We start from the raw sequence: 20,336 nt of genomic DNA on the forward strand, positions 1-20,336 counted from the left end.
TCCGTCGACAACGGCGCTGGGCTGAACCCACAACTGTCAAATCTTACGTGGAGCACAGCCCAGGAAACGCGTTGTAGTAAAGTAACTAAAGTAAGTGGCTACGTTGTGTTTCTTTGCTTTTACTTTCTTGTGTAACAACGAGTGTTGGTGTTCGCAGCCTGCTTGCGTCGCAGCGGCAAGTGGCTATGATCTGCGAGATGATCCACTCGGCGTCGCTCATCCACGATGACGTCATCGACCAGTCAGACTTCCGGAGGGGGAAGCCGAGCGTCAACGTGCTGTGGAACCACAAGAAGGTAGGCCGCAGCCGTAGCCGCCGCGCCACCTCACAGGCGGACGACTCAACATGGTTCACTTGTGGACCATGCGGTCTCATTAATATATAAAAAAAATATTATAATATCGAGATCGGAAGGCATGTGTAAAGGAATTGTAGCGATGCGATCTAAACAAGTTTTATAGAGGAGTTTGAGATTTTCCACTCCAGCTGCGTGTCTCACTTCGATTTTTGGGAAAACTTGTAACATATCATTTCCTGACCGCGCCTTTGGTCTTCATGTGGCTATCGCCTACGCCAGTCGGTAACCGCGGGAAGGAAGTTCCTCCAGCCTGGCGGCGATGTGCTGGTCTTTCCCTAATCCTCGTGAATGGGCTGTGGAGGGGCCTGTGAGGCTGGCTCAGGGTTGAGTGATTCTCCCAGTATTTTGCAACGGGTTGACCGATGCAAGCGGGGAGTAGCCAGTGAAAGTGCCTACATCCTGTTCGTGATTCTGATTAGATTCTGTAGCTAAATCGTAAATAATTTCGTAAGCGTTCAAGGAGCTCTCATAATCGTGGAGTCTGCTGACAGTCCTCACAGGAACAGGTGGCGTCGTGTGCCCTCCGGGGCAGAGGTAGTATTCTAAAGTATGTTTCGTATGGCAGCAGATGATGATCTTCACTCATCACTCGACTTGTTTTACGAGTGCGGTAAGTCTACAAGAATCTAAATTGCACTCTAAGATGAGAGAGAGAGAGAGAGAGAGAGAGAGAGGCACGACGAAGAAATTATCCGAATAGGACGGAAATCGGTAGATGTGGTCTACATGTGCAAACAAACAAAATGGAGCAAGTCAATAAAGCGTTGGTTCACTTCTGGCCCTTATTGAAGCAGTTATTCGGCTTGACATTGACTGATACAGTTGTTGGATATTCTCCTGAGGGGTGTCGTGCAAAATCCTACCTAATTGGCGCGTTAGATCGTCAAAATCCCTATGTAGTCGGAGGGCCCTGCCCATAATGCTCTAACTTCCTCAGATTTGAGAGAAGTAGCAATTTCCAGCGGATACACAAAACCGGCATCTTATTCACCTGGAAAAAACTTGAAAGTAATAGTCTTTAAACGACAGTTGAAAATTAACAGAAGCTAAGTACGTGCATAAGGTGATTTAATAAAATACATCAGTGATGTGAACGAAACGGTACTATTGTTGAACGCATGGAGAGCTTCAAACACAGCACAATAGTAAATAGGAAGAGATAAGTGATGTCCAGTATTAAATAAAATAAGACAAAAAACTGATCTTGAGAAACATTTGGAAAATAGCTCTTGGTGTGCACGGTGGTGTGTGTGTGTGTGTGTGTGTGTGTGTGTGTGTGTGTCAGTCCGACGTCCGAGACTGAGAGGAAAAGAGGGAAGGAGACAGAAGGAAGTAGAAAGTTCAGCGGTCTCACGGAGGCAGCTTTCGACCGCAAAAATTTATGACTGTCACTGGTCCCCGGATTCTTTTATAAATACCGTCTGTCTCTCTGCTAACATCTTGCTTTTTCTCTACAACTCCGAGTAAATGTCACGAAGAATCCAACAGGTTTCTCTTATACTGGTTCCCAGTGCGTTGGAAGTGCTTAACTCAAAGCATATGTGTTCTAGCCGCCAGCCTCCGGTAAATGCCGCAGCACTGCCGCAGTGCTAATGTTCTGCTCTCGATTTCGGGAGCACGCCGATTCAGATGTAACTGTCCCAGTGGTTTCCTTAAACGGCGCAAGGCGAATGCCGGGAGTGCTCCCGAACGTTGCCGATTTTCTAGTCCAGTTCCAAATCGTACAAAAAAAGGAATTAATATAGCTCTGCCGTTCTGGCCCAGTTGGGCAAAATCAGGTCCGACCGACCGCCATGCCATCCTCTTGCAGTTGCGTCATAGGATGCGGTATGGGGTGGCGTGGGGTCAACACACCGTTATTCGTGCGGTTGCCGGCATTATAGACATCAGAGCCACTACTTCTCACTCAAGTAGCTTCTGAGTTGGCTTCACGAGGCCGAGATCACCACGTTCCAGTCCTCCCGACAAGGACATATCCGTGACAGTACCCAAATCGGACACCGGTCCTTCGAATAGCCGTCAGACACGCTGACCATTCAGCTGTGGAAGTGGACCAATTCGAGATTGTGCTCTGACTCGGAATACCTCGTCGCCGATGGGATGTAAAACTCTTACTCTTCCTCCATCCCTTTCTCCGACTTTTGAGATGGTGCACGGTTCACCTTGCATGAACAGGCTTTTTGGTCATCCGGTGATTGCGGTAATGTGCGTCAACAAGAGCAGAGGTCTCAGCAGATGCTGATATTCGCAAATATTCGCAGTAATAGTATTTTTATTCCAATGAAAGTCAATTTCCTCATAGCTTTACCTTTTATTTTTGTTTTAAAGTTCATCTTTTCTGTGCACACTCGATTTGAAGACAATAATGTCTCATCTTCGTAGGTATGCTTCGTGAATAGAGAGCTGTAAATACTTCAACTGTCGTTCCATCAAGGAAGGCGCTCACAATGCTTCCGCTACGCAGTCTGATAGTTCATGCCCAACGCCCTCCCCTCTGTGCGTCTTGAAAAAAAAAAAAGAAGAAACGCAGGTAGTGGACGGTGTTTTACACGACCTATCGAAATGTGTCGCCGGCCGCGGTGGTCTCGCGGTTCTAGGCGCGCAGTCCGGAACCGTGCGACTGCTACGGTCGCAGGTTCGAATCCTGCCTCGGGCATGGATGTGTGTGATGTCCTTAGGTTAGTTAGGTTTAAGTAGTTCTAAGTTCTAGGGGACTGATGACCACAGCAGTTGAGTCCCATAGTGCTCAGAGCCATTTGAACCATTTTTTTGAAATGTGTCGCAGAAACATTATGGGGACGTCCCATGATGGAACGGCAGTTAAAGTACTTACAGCGTGCGATTCGTGAAACAAGCGTAACAGGCAGTATTGCCTTCAAATCGATTGTACATATATCACTTAGCAGTAAAAATAAAATAAGTGTTCCAGCTTCAAGTAAATTGGCTGTCGGATAAAAATATAACAGCTGAAAGTGCTATGGACAATCGGTACGTAGCAGACATCACGAAAGCCGTAAGAATTGCTTAGCGGATGAAAGGCTGGGCCTAAGCCAATATTCTCGGGTATATTTGCAATAATAATTACACTGTAGTTAAAATTAAAGAATAATAGCAATATCGAGATATGCGTGTATTTTCATTACATGCTATCGAAAATAGGAATTATTATTCATTTAAGACATTATTATTACCCATTTGCTAAGGAGTGCACTGTGTCCTTAAGCGGATAGGAACGTTGTGGACTTGTATAAGGGCTAAAGAAGGCGACATGGCCTCCTTCATGTTTTTCCGCACCTTTTATGCGTGTATCCTATTTCTGTCGTAACATCAGCTCCCTTGCATCTACACTCCTGGAAATGGAAAAAAGAACACATTGACACCGGTGTGTCAGACCCACCATACTTGCTCCGGACACTGCGAGAGGGCTGTACAAGCAATGATCACACGCACGGCACAGCGGACACACCAGGAACCGCGGTGTTGGCCGTCGAATGGCGCTAGCTGCGCAGCATTTGTGCACCGCCGCCGTCAGTGTCAGCCAGTTTGCCGTGGCATACGGAGCTCCATCGCAGTCTTTAACACTGGTAGCATGCCGCGACAGCGTGGACGTGAACCGTATGTGCAGTTGACGGACTTTGAGCGAGGGCGTATAGTGGGCATGCGGGAGGCCGGGTGGACGTACCGCCGAATTGCTCAACACGTGGGGCGTGAGGTCTCCACAGTACATCGATGTTGTCGCCAGTGGTCGGCGGAAGGTGCACGTGCCCGTCGACCTGGGACCGGACCGCAGCGACGCACGGATGCACGCCAAGACCGTAGGATCCTACGCAGTGCCGTAGGGGACCGCACCGCCACTTCCCAGCAAATTAGGGACACTGTTGCTCCTGGGGTATCGGCGAGGACCATTCGCAACCGTCTCCATGAAGCTGGGCTACGGTCCCAGGGACGAATGGAGACGTGTCGTCTTCAGCGATGAGAGTCGCTTCTGCCTTGGTGCCAATGATGGTCGTATGCGTGTTTGGCGCCGTGCAGGTGAGCGCCACAATCAGGACTGCATACGACCGAGGCACACAGGGCCAACACCCGGCATCATGGTGTGGGGAGCGATCTCCTACACTGGCCGTACACCACTGGTGATCGTCGAGGGGACACTGAATAGTGCACGGTACATCCAAACCGTCATCGAACCCATCGTTCTACCATTCCTAGACCGGCAAGGGAACTTGCTGTTCCAACAGGACAATGCACGTCCGCATGTATCCCGTGCCACCCAACGTGCTCTAGAAGGTGTAAGTCAACTACCCCGGCCAGCAAGATCTCCGGATCTGTCCCCCATTGAGCATGTTTGGGACTGGATGAAGCGTCGTCTCACGCGGTCTGCACGTCCAGCACGAACGCTGGTCCAACTGAGGCGCCAGGTGGAAATGGCATGGCAAGCCGTTCCACAGGACTACATCCAGCATCTCTACGATCGTCTCCATGGGAGAATAGCAGCCTGCATTGCTGCGAAAGGTGGATATACACTGTACTAGTGCCGACATTGTGCATGCTCTGTTGCCTGTGTCTATGTGCCTGTGGTTCTGTCAGTGTGATCATGTGATGTATCTGACCCCAGGAATGTGTCAATAAAGTTTCCCCTTCCTGGGACAATGAATTCACGGTGTTCTTATTTCAATTTCCAGGAGTGTATTTCACTCCAGTTTAGTAGCCGGCCGCGGTGGTCTAGCGGTTCTGGCCTGCAGTCCGGAACCGCGGGACTGCTACGGTCGCAGGTTCGAATCCTGCCTCGGGCATGGGTGTGTGTGATGTCCTTAGGTTGGTTAGGTTTAAGTAGTTCTAAGTTCTAGGGGACTTATGACCTAAGATGTTGAGTCCCATAGTGCTCAGAGCCATTTGAACCATTTTGAACCAGTTTAGTATGCAGCATAAGATGTCGCTTATACTCTTATTGCACACTACTACAAAGCGACGAGACCGCTGTTCTCGGGCACTTCATCCATCGGAATCTTCGCTTCATCACCTAACTCCTTTTGTGTTTAATAAAAGAAAACATGTTCCGAAACAGGCTGCAATATGCACCATTTAAATAAAGATTGTCTACATTACATCTTACTTCAGACGGTGTTTCCTTTTATTAAGCATTTGGAGGCTGTGGATCCCCACAAAAACAAAATCATTTTTGTGTCACATGTACCCTCTGAGAGCGGAAAAAAATATTACAATTTCAGAAGAAATCGGATGATTTGTACAAGAGAAAGATGTTCACAAACTGGGAAAGTCAATAACGCGTTCAAAAATGGTTCAAATGGCTCTGAGCACTATGCGACTTAACTTCTGAGATCATCAGTCGCCTATAACTCAGAACTAATTGAACCTAACTAACCTAAGGACGTCACACACATCCATGCCCGAGGCAGGATTCGAAACTGCGACCGTAGCGGTCACGCGGTTGCAGACTGAATCGTCGAAATCCTTACCTGGTTTGAGGGCCCTGCCTATAATGCTCGAAACACTCTCAGTTGAGGAGTGATCCGGCGACCTTACTGGGAAAGGTAGGGCTTAGCAAGCGCGAAGGCAAGCAGTAGAAACTGTCCCACATGGGGGCGGACATGATCTTGCTGAAATGCAAGTCCCAGGATGGCTTGCCATGGAGGGCAACAAAACAGGGCATAGAAAGTCGTCGACGTACCGCTGTGCTGTGAGGGTGCCGCGGTTGACAACTGTGAAATGAAAAGACCCCCCAGACCATCACTACAAGTTGTCGGGCCGTATGGCGGGTGATATCGTCTTGGTATTCCACAGTTGTCCGGGGCGTCTCCAGACGCGTCTTCGGCCTGAAATCTCATTGGCTGGAGTAGAATTGTCTTCCGTGACGAGTCCCGCTTGAAATAGAGCCCCAATGCTAGCTGAGGAACCCAGCGAAAGAGGGGATAGATATAGTGCGTCCCTTTTAAGAGCTGTCAGCCGCAGTTTTCCAATTTCGTTTTTGCAATGTGTAGCTGTAGTCAGTCCAAGCAAATATTGCTCATAAAGTTTTTCATGCGACTACCAGTTTCCACGGTAAGCGTCGTTTCAGTCCTGTTAAACTGAAGAGAAAGAAAAAAATAAAAAAAATTATAAAGCGGACATTAATGTGCCTATTCGTTTAACGGTCCCAAATTAGAGGGATGCGATATTAGTTTTATCGATATGTATAAACACGAAGAGTTACCAGTACACAAGCAGCGACTGAGCAGCGCTACTGCTTGGTGGCAACAGTCAGCGCGGGCCAAGGCGGCGCGCAAGGTGATACTTGAGTACTGGTTACTCTTCGTGTTTTACTGCCTTTTGTTTATACATATCGATAAAACTAATATCGCATTTCTCTAATTTGGGAGCACTAAACGAATGTTGTTGTTGTTGTGGTGTTCAGTCCTGAGACTGGTTTGATGCAGCTCTCCATGTTACTCTATCCTGTGCAAGCTTCTTCATCTCCCAGTACCTACTGCAGCCTACATACTTCTGAATCTGCTTAGTGTATTCATCTCTTGGTCTCCCCCTACGATTTTTACCCTCCACGCTGCCCTCCAATATTAAATTGATCATCCCTTGATGCCTCAGAACATGTCCTACCAACCGATCCCTTCTTCTAGTCAAGTTGTGCCACAAACTCCTCTTCTCCCCAAACCTATTCAGTACCTCCTCATCAGTTATGTGTTCTACCCATCTAATCTTCAGCATTCTTCTGTAGGACCACATTTCGAAAGCTTCTATTCTCTTCTTGTCCAAACTATTTATCGTTCATGTTTCACTTCCATACAAGGCCACACTCCATACAAATACTTGCAGATACGGCTTCCTGACACTATACTGACATCTATAATCGATGTTAACAAATTTCTGTTCTTCAGAAACGCTTTCCTTGCCATTGCCAGTCTACATTTTATATCCTCTCTACTTCGACCATCATCAGTTATTTTGCTCCCCAAATAGCAAAACTCCTTTACTACTTTACGTGTATCATTTCATAATCTCATTCCCTCAGCACCATCCGACTTATCCTCGTTTTGCTTTTGTTGATGTTCATATTATATCCTCCCTTCAACACACTGTCCATTCCGTTCAACTGCTCTTCCAAGTCCTTTGCTGTCTCTGACAGAATTACAATGTCATCGGCGAACCTCAAAGTTTTTATTTCTTCTCCATGGCTATTTATACCTACTCCGAATTTTTCTTTTGTTTCCTTTACTGCTTGCTCAATATACAGATTGAATAACATCGGGGAGAGGCTACAACCCTGCCTCACTCCCTTCCCAACCACTGCTTCCCTTTCATGTCCCTCGACCCTTATAACTGCCATCTGCTTTCTGTACAAATTGTAAATAGCCTTTCGCTCTCTGTATTTTATCCCTGCCACCTTCAGAATTTGAAAGAGAATATTCCAGTCAACATTGTCAAAAGCTTCCTCTAAGTCTACAAATGCTAGAAACGTAGGTTTGCCTTTTCTTAATCTAGCTTCTGAAATAAGTCGTGGAGTCAGTATTGCCTCACGTGTTCCCATATTTCTACGGAATCCAAACTGATATTCCCCGAGGTCGGCTTCTACCAGTTTTTCCATTCGTCTGTAAAGAATTCGCGTTAGTATTTTGCAGCCGTGACTTATTAAACTGATAGTTCGGTAATTTTCACATCTGTCAACACCTTCTTTCTTTGATATTGGAATTATTAAATTCTTTTTGAAGTCTGATGGTATTTCGCCTGTCTCATACATTTTGCTCACCAGATGGTAGAGTTTTGTCAGAACTGGCTCTCCCAAGGCTGTCAGTAGTTCTAATGGAATGTTGTCTACTCCCGGGGCCTTGTTTCGACTTAGGTCTTTCAGTGCTACTAAACGAAAACATACAATACTCATCACGTCTTTCATGCGACTCACAGTGGCGACGGAAAGCATCGGTTTATTTCCAGCTACACACAAAATGATTTTCAAAGACGACTTTAACGTACCTAACTAAACGAATAGGTACGTTAAAGTCGTCTTTGAAAATCATTTTGTGTGTAGCTGGAAATAAACCGATGCTTTCCGTCGCCACTGTGAATCGCATGAAAGACGTGATGAGTATTGTATGTTTGGTTTGACACCAACTACACACTGCAAAAACGAAATTGCAGATATGATGCCGATGATTTTGCCGGCTTAAAAAAACGTTGATGATCTTCACGGGTATGCAGCCGGATTTTGCAGTCCGGACGAAACGATATTTCGACGGTCCAACTGTCCGCCATCTTTAGGTGAGATTGCAGGTGTAGAGTCACGCCAGATCTGATATCAGATACGGCGGCTCCTTTACTCCCCGAGAACTGGCCGCTGCGCGTACGCGAGAAGCGGAAGGGCTGTCCTCTCCGAACGGAAGAAGTGCGGCGCCGCTCAAGCTACGATGCAGCCGGTAAAAAACCAGACCGTTGTTGTGTTGTATCTAATAAAATATGATTCCACATCTTGCTATATCTATTAATGATGTCATCGGACAATCGTATTTCGATGGATTCCTTAAGTATACAACCCCTGTAACGAGAACAGGGAACAATAATTTACGTGTCTTTAAACGACATATTATGCACATCACTGAGGCAGTGGTCAGCAACAGTAGATTTTTCAGGCTGGAGCAAACATGGTGTGACGTTGATTTTTCATACGTCGGTCATGAACCGTACGAATAATCTGTCCTTTACAAGCCTTTCCGAAATGCCAGGGAAGATTATATATTCCAATCCCAAACCATCTTTAACATTCAAGAACGGCTGTAGTTTTGGCTAAAGACAATAGGATACTTTCAATGTCGTATTTTCTGAGAATCCTCAGGAGCAAGCAAGACGTGGAATCCTATTTTATTAGATATAAAACTACAGCGGTATGATATTCAGTCGGCTGCATCTTAATTCGCGATTCATCACTTTTGTTTGTTTCTACCACCTGGAGGATTGCAATTCTTCGCTTCGCAGAGGGCAGCCTTCCGTTTCTCGCACGCGCACACCGGCTTGATCCTGGGGTATAAAGGAGCCGCCGTATTTGATGTTACCTCAGGCCGGACTTCTGGATTACAACCTTCCCCAACTCTCCACACTTACAAAATCCTGATCCATCCAGTGCTATGAAAATGCTGCATGGATATCCGCCACACCAAGGTTCTGTATGTCGCAGTAGATCCTCGAACGCCATGCGCTCTGTTTCGCTTTCCGCATCCGCTTACCTTCCCCCACAGGGATCCTCTATCAGATTACCATATTCCCAACCCTCCTCACCCACATCGAACACCTCCGCATCTCCTATACTATCCGCAAACTAGATTTCAATCACGCCATTGCCTCCCCTCTGATCACGAACTTTGGTATGCTGCCGCGCCTTCAGAAACACATCCCTCCATCCTTACGCCTACGCACACTCCATATCTCAAAGCAACTACATCCAACTCCCTCTCCCAGACAATGAGACGGGCCCCGATATGTATCCCTCCTACTTCAACCCTTCCCCACCTATGCCACTCCACAACAGCTCTCTCCTTTTCCCCTCTCCCCACACACCATTGCTCCTCCTCACCCTCTGTCCTTCCCACCGTCTGTATTCGCATTATCCACTTCACCTCCTACCTATCAGACCTAACAGATCACTATCTCTTCACCCATAGGAACATATTCTGTCCTACCACAACACTTCTCATCCAGTGCCGGTCCTTCAGATGTTAAGTGGAACTCCAGTGCTGCACTGCTTTTTTCATAGCAGTGGCGTTTTTAAATTGATATATCTTTCGTCATTTTATCTGACCGTCATTAATATTTTCAATTGAAAACGTACAGTTCTCATTTTTTCCATCGTCTTGGCTGAAGAGCGAAGTATTGTACCACTGATAGCCAATTCCCCGCCCACCTGGGGCATGGGGGATGAAATAACAATAAAGAAAAAAAAATGTTACTTGAGTTCCCTTGTGACTATGCATCTAAAGATGGCGGCTAGTTGGACCGTTGAAATATCGTGCCGTCAGGACGATGAAATTAGGCTGCGTATCAAGGGCATCAACGAAATTGCAGATAAATGCCGAAACACCAGAGAAAATGCGTCTGATGACTCTTAGGAGGGACTCCTGTATAATTTTTATTTCTGCTCGATAATGAACTTATTCGTGCTCGCATATCAAATACACTGCTTGATATGTGCAACGGATAATGCTAACGCATTCTATGACTGGTGCGCACTAGTGAAACACTAGTGCTTGCTGTTGGTCAGTGCACTACGTGAATCGGAAGTTGTAAATGAAAGGCTCAAGAGGCGCTAAAAAGCTTTTAGATACACAAATGCACAATTATTAGAAGCAGTAGCTCTTACACGAGGGGTGAAGGGATGGGAACATCATACTAAACTAAACACACAACACGTGAAAATGCCTGAACTTGAGTAAATTCCGTGCGTTAAATCCCACGGGAGAATGTTTTCTGAGATTAATAGGACCGAACCTGAGCTGATCTGACCAACTGCATGAAAACAGATGCTTCTTACGATGAACAAAAAACAACATGTGGGTTGCAGACTGACTCCATAAATGATTAACCATGAAAATTTAGTAACTGAGACAAATATGTAAAACAACTACAGTACTAGCAGTCGAGGGGGAGCCTTTGTTCACAGGAAAAACAAAGATCTGTGATGAACGTGGCAGTGCAGCCAGTAGACATCATCGTACAGGCGGTACTCCTCCAAGACGCCTGCTCGGATCTGGAAACGTCGGCCGAGAACCTAATTCACGCCACACTAGAGCCAATCGCTCACAGTTAACTAAACTTACGGGGCTATAATTATTTGTTCGTACTATCTGCCTCGAAACTACAGTTCCTCTGCTTCTTAGCGAAACTATATCGCAGACTGGATGCACCAGATTATAAAATACTCTGGCCAACATCCCGCGCGTTCGTCAAATTACATAGAGTGAACGCTAGTGGGTACCTAAATTAGTTTGATTTGGCCGATATTCCATGGAGCGTTCCTGATGAGACGTTTCTCAGGAAAGGGGGAAAAACCAAAATGATAGCAGATGTATACCACCTACAAACAACGTAATGTGGTTTACGAAATATAAATGTAGATGTTATGTGACGTGCATTAGCACCAACTCGTGTGCTGTACCGTTTAAATAAATATCTTTGATGGAGGTTGTAACATCCCGTCACTTCGATCGGTTAAAGTCGTGACTGTGTGATCCTGAACGTATGTATTTTGGAACAAGGAAGTCAATTCCGAACATAGTCGAATCGACACGGCGAGTATGTACATTTCACTGCCAAGAATGATACCTACTCCACACTCAAAGTTTAAGTTAAGGCCAGTTTGTTGATTGTAGCACTTATCATAAACTTACCTAAAGCAGGTCAAAATTCTTACTAAATATCAAGACTCTGATTCAGCCACTCTGCAGTTTCATCTCTACAGAAAAACATGTAGTTCGCCTTCAGTGCTCTTGAAAGGGAACAATTGCTGCAGCCTGGAGGAAATGAGCACGCGAGACTTTTACTGCGTCCCTATGAACTTTCGCTAGTCACATTCGATAATAGAGAACCAGTGTCTGAGATGCGGTGTGCAAAGAAAGAAGTAGGTAGATAATTAGCTCCGATTCACTGCAGAGGACAGTGACTCAGCACACGGATGGCGAAACACAGGCACCTTGAATGAGAAACTGGGGTAATTTTCTCCTACGAGTCCCTGCAATTTAAAAAAAAAAAAGTCAGCTATCGGCACATTTGATCTCAATGCCCTGATTGTACATTGTCTGACAAGGGAAAAAAGAGAAGGCACCCGGAAAGGGTGGAGGAAACGAAATGAAACTTCACTGGTTGAGAGGGTACGTGATGTTATTCCAGTGATCATAAAATCTTGTCAAATTTACGTAGAACTTGGCAGTATGAGCTGACTTATCAAGCAGTATAACATTGCACTCCATCTGGTGTGAATGCATGCACTGCTTCGGTTAGGAAGGGTATCATAAATCCGTTCTGTCTTCTCCTGAGGCGAGCTGACCCACACGTATTGTAGCGGGTCGTTGGTATCTTGGGTACTTGCCGCGCGGAATGGCCGCGCGGTCTGTGGGGCGCCATGTTACGGATTGCGCGGTCCTCCCGCCGGAGGTTCGAGTCCTCCCTCGGGCATATGTGTGTGTGTGTTCTTAGCGTAAGTTAGTTTAAGTAGTGTAGGTCTAGGGACAGATGACCGCAGTAGTTTGGTCCCTTAGGAATTCACACACATTTGAACATGGGTACTAGCGCTGGAATGTTGTTTATCTATCGGGGACAGATTTAGGATCTTGCTGGCCGCAGAAGTACCTCAGCATCACGCGGACAGTTTTAGAGACATGTGTCATGTGTTTTCGTATGTCCATCGTTGTGATTGGAGGTCTGGGGGAATTTGGCCGTTCACTTATGTAAGAAAATGAAAACCCGCGGCCGTCCTTATTATGTCATTTGTTATATGGCTACCAGTTAACAGTTGATGGTTGGAGAGACAAAATCGTGGTTACAGGTAGCCTGCGTAAACCAATTATAGATGTCTGCCACTGATGCATCGTGTATACAGATGGTGTTAACTCCTTCGGCATTAGCTAAGGCCTGAAGATGGTGCACTGAACACCGAAACTGGTAGCTTTACGGTAAATGACATCATAAGGACGGCTGTAAGTGTTTCATTTTCTTACATTTGTGCTGTGTCAATGAGCATTGTATTGTTGAAAAATGGCACCACGATACTGTCGCATTAGAGGAAACACACAAGGACGCAGGATGTCTGCGCCCTCAGAGTTCGTTCAGTCACTATCAGCCTTGACCTCAAGTCATCTCGATGAGTCCACAAAAAATGACTGCTGTGCCTCTCCAAACGTTGGAAGAAAGGAATATCTTCCAAGTTGTTGTCATACTCGCAGACGATGGTCATTAGGGGTAGTGCAGAAGCGCTATCTGAGTCTTTTAAGGCCCATGCAACAAAAGCCGCTGTTTGGGACCCCAAGCTGAGATGAGCACCACGACTTCTAATTTTTCTACAGGGTGATTTTTTCCACCCTGTACATACTCGGTGAGAGGATACGTAACAGAAAAGATCTAATGCACTTATTTACGGAAATGCACGGTTTCCATGCTAGAGACCATTTAGTCAATCATGCACTTACAGAGACTGCGGTCCAATACGAACTGTACGATGGAGCCATAGTTACAGAACACATGGTTTCCTCCTAGAGGGTGGTAATGTTCCTCATGCGTCATACCCTAGCGCCCTCTCCTGCCGTTGTAATTGGTAATGTTGTGTTCGATTTACTTCCCTTGCTGACTCACCTTGTAGTGGATGTGATACAGTGTTGCACACGATGGTTCCGCATTCGAATGGAGAGCTTGCCGACATGGTGTTCACTTAAATGGCAACGGACGGCGGGCAAAAAGTTTGTATCAGGATACCTAACCCACCGACAACAACCACAACATTCAATGTTTGCAACAATGTCTCGCCGTTTGTCTGGGACAGCCGTTTCAGGAAGGAGGAAATCATGAAGGACGTACCCGAAATGTTCGGACGCCAGACTTGGAGGAAAATGTGATTAACACTGTGGGAGATGACAGTTGTGTAAGAACCAGGCAGTTAGCCCGCCAGTACAGGGTAAGCCAGACGACCGTGTGGAACGTTCTCCATGACAATTGCTACTACCCTTATCACTTACAGCGCGTGCAGGCCGTATTAGCGACAGACTTTCCACATCGGGAGCAGTTTTGTCACTGTTGTCTTCACCAGGCAACCACGATTCCGGTATTTGTGTCTATTCACAGATCAGGTCACCTTTACGCGGAGTGGTATCTTAAAATTTCATCTGTGGTATGGTGTCCAGAACCCCCATGGTATAGTGACAGCGAATCATCAACATCGGTGCAGGCGGACTGTGTGGGTCGGTATAATTGTCGACCGTATTTTGGGACCAGTCTCCCTTCCACGTCACGTAGCAGACCGGAACTATCGGCGTTTCTTGCGGGTGGTTTTGCCTCCCCTGCTGGAAGACGGGCCATTAACGATTCAAAGGGTTATGTGGCTGCTACATGATGGTACTCCAGTCCGCCGTTAACGTCCTGACGCATCTCAGTCGTATCTTCCCGGGTCGATGGATCGGATGAGGGACTCCATTTGCATGGCCTCCTCGTTCACCGGATATTAACACGTGCTATTTCTGATTGTGTGCGGATGCAGCCTGGCCAATGTGAACGTTTGACGCAGAACATGCTACGCCGCGTACACGCACGCGTTGAGGCAAATGGAAACAATTTTCAGCACGTATGTAACTGTGGCTGGATGGCACGCCTCTTATTAGATCGCAGTCTTTGTACCAATATATGATTGAATAAATAGTCTCTAGCATGGTTGGTTGGGTTCTTTGGGGAAGGAGACCAGACAGCGAGGGCATCGGTCTCATCGGATTAGGGAAGGACAGGGAAGGAAGTCGGTCGTGCCCTTACAAAGGAATATCGCGGCATTTGCCTAGAGCGATTTAGGGAAATCACGGAAACCTAAATCAGGATGGCCGGACTCTAGCATGGAAACCATGCATTTCCGGACATAAGTTCATTAGACCTTTTTTGTTCCGTGTACTCTCATCGATCAATCCGTAGAGTTTGTACATAGTGGAAAACATCATTGTACATACGTGACGTATTACATATAAGTAGCGGCCGCTTGGGGTGTCAAGCTGAATGCAATACTTGTACACAGTGCGTATCACAATTAATAGCGGAAGCTGACACGGGTGAAAGGATTGTATTGTATTGTATTTTATGGAACTGGGGACCTAGAAACGACGGACCAATCTCAGTGGTATACAACCCCACAACAGGCTACAGCAGTCCACTCACCCCTCCGCCGCCCTACACCGAACCCAAGGTTATTGTGCGGTTCGGCCCCAAGTGGACCCCCCGGGAACGTCTCACACCGGACGAGTGTAATCACAATGTTAGCGCGGTAGCGATGGTGTGCGCGTACGAAGAGAAAGTGTTTGCGTAGCAATCGCCGACATAGTGTAACTGAAGCAGAAGAAGCGGAACCAGCCCGCATTCGCCGAGGCAGATTTAAAACCGCCTTAAAAACCATCCACAGACTGGACGGCACACCAGACCTCGACACTAATCCGCCGGGCGGATTCGTGCCGGGGACGGGCGCGCGTTGCCGCCCGGAAAGCAGTGCGTTAGACCGCACGGCTAACCGGGCGGGTGGGTGAAAGGATAAAAGGGAAAACTGGGGGGAGCAAATGATAAGTCGCTTGAGTCGAAAAACGTTTTCGAACCGGCCCTGACTGCAGTTCTTTGCTGAACACAATGCGACGCCATTCGGCAGCAGTCCGTGCTTCCCAGTAACGGCGCCACCCCAAACGCAGCGGCTTGTGTTATCGGCAGCCTATGCATGGGATCTTCTTGTCCGGATGCTGTTGGTTTCAGGCCAATGGCGCGTGATAACACAGAATGTTGGCAGGGGGAATGTTCTCGGATGGCAGGCGCAGATGTGAAAGGATTACGATGCGCTTAGTGCACAGTACCGGACTCTTTCATTGTGATGGTCAGATGTAGTCGACCCGAACCTTCAAAATGGTTCAAATGGCTCTGAGCACTATGGGACTTAACAGCTATGGTCATCAGTCCCCTAGAACTTAGAACTACTTAAACCTAACTAATCTAAGGACATCACACAACACCCAGCCATCACGAGGCAGAGAAAATCCCTGACCCCGCCGGGAATCGAATCCGGGAACCCGGGCGTGGGAAGCGAGAACGCTACCGCACGACCACGAGATGTGGGCCCGAACCTTCACAACTAGTGTGCAAACATTATTAAATTTTTTTTAAAGATTAAACCGTCATTTGACTATGTATTATTGTATTTATCTTTTATACTATCTAGATTTTGGCTTTCATGCCATTATCAAGTATAATGCTAGCATTGTACTTGATAATGGCATGAAACCTGAAATCTGGATAGTTGTTGTGGTCTTCAGTCCTGAGACTGGTTTGATGCAGCTCCCCATTCTACTCTATCCTGTGCAAGCTTCTTCATCTCCCAGTACCTACTGCAACCTACATCCTTCTGAATCTCCTTAGCGAATTCATCTCTTGGTCTCCCTCTAAACCTACCTGCTCGATTAAGGGATCTGACATTCCATGCTCCGATCCGTAGAACGCCAATTTTCTTTCTTCCGATAACGACGTCCTCCTGAGTAGTCGCCGCCCGGAGATCCGAATGGGGGACTATTTTACCTCCGGAATATTTTATCCAAGAGGACGCCATCATCATTAAACCACACAGTAAAGCTGCATGCCCTCGTGAAAAATTACGGCTGTAGTTTCCCCTTGCTTTCAGCCGTTCGCAGTACCAGCACAGCAAGGCCGTTTTGGCTAGTGTTAAAAGGCCAGATCAGTCAATCATCCAGACTGTTGCCCCTGCAACTACTGAAAAGGCTGCTGCCCCTCTTCAGGAACCACACGTTTGTCACAAAAGATAAAATAATAATACGCTGTCAAATGGTGGTTTATTCTTTTAAAAAGCATTGCGTGACTGTGGCTCAACGCCATCAAAAACTTTTTATTATAAAAAATGTCTGTGGTCCAGTTAGTAAAATTTGGGAAGTGGGCGTAGAGTATATACGCATTCGTAACACGCTTTACTATTACAGATGACGTGTCCTTTATTCCTCCAAACTGATGCCAAGCATCGCAAGTCCATTTGCGGGAAGGGGAGAGCATTACATGACTTAGGCCAGGACTAGAACCACGGAGCAATAAGTTAGTTTTTACACATACAAGAAACTACTGGGGATAAAAACTATATTCTGTGTAAAAGTAAATTTAGAAAACAATAAAGTGGGGGGCCTGTAACTGAGAACAAAACACGTCTTATCGTGGACACGTGTCTCGCGCTTTGTTCGTTATGCTTTCCTATCCCTCTAACACACACAGTCATCTCACAGCGACTTATTCACTAACTATACAGTCAGCAAAATCGGTTCGCACGGTTGGATGCGATTCCGAATCAGTCGGTTAATGGGAAAAATTTGTTACATTCTCCCATGTTGCCATCTCTCCTTTGCGAAATGTACGCGTACAAGCCTAAGGTGGACTTTTCATTGTTGTGTTCTCGTTTTTGAGAACGAAAGTTGAGGGTGAAACCTTCTATTGTCACACAGCCTGCTCCTCTTGAATAACAGCAAAGGAGTTAGCGAGCTTAATATGCCCATCGACGCGTTTCTTCCTAAACAAAGCCCTATCGAAATCACATAACTTAATTAGTTTACATTGAGGCAGGACCTTGTTCCAAAGCCACAAATAATTTGTATACTAACTAACGTAATAGTAGTAGTAGTTCTTGTTTTGTAACCTCACAAACATCAGCTTACACAGCACTCTGACAAACAACAGCGGCATAGATTAGATCTGCATAGACTGAACAAATTGAGTTTTTCCGAGGAGGGATGTTCATGTGGATAATTATTAAATGAGTAACACCTCATGCGGGCGCTGGACTTCAATAGCAAGTCCCCTTCCCGGGTGGTGTTGATGAACGGATATCTATATCTACTCTTCCATGTGTATTTTTACTCCCGTCTTAAATTATATCATAAATTTGTAATTTCCTACTTCCAATATCGTGTGTTTTTCTTTAAAAAATAAGTGTAATCGCTGTAAGTAAATAGAAGATAATACCAAAGTGCAGACAAAAGAACTCCTCGCAGCCCCACCTCCACGTGGTGCTGCATGGGCAACACTGCCCTTGGTCTCAATAGCGTAGCACAATTTTGCTGTGCGGTGGTGGCCATCAGTACTGGCTTAGAGGTCTGTGTGGAGCACTACGGCTTGCATGAAGTAGCAAGATGTCATGGCCTAGTAGTCACAATGCAACTTAAAAAATACATGCGAAATCACATATTTTATTTATGTGACTAGTTTCGGCCAAATTATGTCAAATTCACATCTAACAGAATACAATACCTGTCACCAGCACCAATTGATGCGCATCATCGAGACTGAGTTATCGTCAGGGTTTGTGTACAGGGTGTTTCAAAATCTTTGCATCAAACGTCTGGCATGGTAGACAAGATGTTTATTAATACTTCCTGACGAAGCTTGACAACCTTCTGTACTTCTTATGCCCGAGAGAGGCGAAAGGATATAGGCACTCTGCGGCGTGCCTATGCCTTGTGTGTTGCCTATAATCCATTATCTCCTCCGTCTGAAAGGAGGGAGGGGTAGGTCCAGCAAAATTAAATTTCCTGATTCACTTCCAAAATTTCTTTCTTCACTTAGAGAAACTAGTTCTTAAAGTTTTCTGGTTGAAAATCACTCTTTCAGTTACTGGGATGGGTAGTATGTAGTACAGCTGATCAGTAGAACCTGCTAGTTCGGGGAAATCTCTTCATCCCAGGGCTGGCCAATACTAAGGAACACCGGGAAGCGTCAGCGAACATTTATTTTATCTCTAACAAAAATTTTTCGCCACGATGTGATTTATCACTTCCAGAAGTTTGATGCAAAGTCTTTGAAACAGACTGTATATGAAAATGAAAGTACGGCACCAAACTTCGCCAGCTGTATCCACGACACTTATTAACAAAGGTGCAATCAGTCTGCCGCTGATATACTTTCACCACAGAGGCAAACGAATAAGCCACATCTTTCGCAACTTAACTAATTACTCTGTAACGACGTTTCGAGTTTCCACTCATGTAATAGAAGATAATTGACAGCAAGACCTCTGTGCTACATTAAGCGTATAGTATTGCAAAATAAGCGGCCACACCACAGTTTACACGAACGCTTCGAAATTAGAAGCTGCAAATTTTGTAGGATGAACCTCTTGGTGTCCACTGATCCCTGTATGAAAGCTGTTCAAGCTTCCTCGAGAATCCTCTCTGTTGCTTTTGAAGTTTGTAAGAAGACTCCCACGATAAAGTGTTGCTATTAAAAGACTCGATGATAATAATAATTTCGTGTGACTCAATGGCCATGTGGACGCCACTTCGGCGCCTTGGATGTCCGTGATATACGTGCGTGTCCCTAACCTACCGCGGTTATCCAGCCGAGGAAAAGGACCTACAGTCTACCGTATAATCGGAACCACTAACTGACCAACCGATTCTGGCGCATATCCACATTATTCAGAGATGAAAGTTAGGCAGACTGAAAAATCTGCGGTCCGACCGGGATTCGATGCCGCGACCTTTCGGTTTTCAGGCACGCGCTTTACCGCTAGACCACAAGGCCCGACAAAGATTCCATGTCAGTAGTCAAAGCGCTGGAATCCAGGAAGTGACCCAAGAAAGAACTACTTTATGAGCTAACCTAGTATTTTAATAATAGAATGTGGAAACCAGAATCAGGCAATACAAATATGTTGGTTAAATGCCACGTGGAATAACCGATAATGAGAGGGATCACCAACTGTCAAAGGAAGCAAAATCTAACGAGTTTTGTCTTGACATTAAGATTCGAAACTTTTGTTTGAGTCATCAGTCTCCTGAGTGGTTTGATGGGGCCCGCCATGAATTTCCCTCCTCTGCCAACCTCTTCATCTCAGAGTAGCAATTGCAACCTACGTCCTCAGTTATCTGCTGGATGTATTCCAGTCTCTGTCTTCCTCTACAGTGTTTGCCCTCTACAACTTCCTTTAATACCAAGGAAGCCACTCCCTGATGTCTTAACAGATATCCTATCATCATGTTCCTTCTCGTTGTCACTGTTTTCCACATACTCCTTTCCTTTCCGAATCTGCGCAGAACCTCATTCATTACCTTATCAGTCCGCCTAATGTTCAACATTCGTCTGTAGGACCGCATCTCAAATGCCTCGATTCTCTTCTGATCAGGTTTTCCCACAGTCCATGTTTCAGTACCATACAATGCTTTGCTCCAAACGTACAATTCTCAGAAATTTCTTCCTCAAATTAAGGTC

At 46.0% G+C, this 20,336-nt stretch overlaps 1 protein-coding gene across 2 annotated transcripts in view; it reads left to right on the forward strand.

Annotated features, from left to right (window-relative positions):
• The window catches only part of LOC126215141 (all trans-polyprenyl-diphosphate synthase PDSS1), an 831,585-nt gene that overhangs the window by 662,818 nt on the left and 148,431 nt on the right, over positions 1–20,336 (forward strand). For both annotated transcript variants that reach the window (XM_049941804.1, XM_049941805.1), the window contains one exon: positions 158–296. In XM_049941804.1, coding sequence (XP_049797761.1) covers positions 158–296 — 139 coding nt within the window. The remainder of the gene's footprint in view (positions 1–157; positions 297–20,336) is intronic.

Source organism: Schistocerca nitens, chromosome 12 (assembly GCF_023898315.1).
Source record: "Schistocerca nitens isolate TAMUIC-IGC-003100 chromosome 12, iqSchNite1.1, whole genome shotgun sequence".
Lineage (NCBI taxonomy): Eukaryota > Metazoa > Arthropoda > Insecta > Orthoptera > Acrididae > Schistocerca > Schistocerca nitens.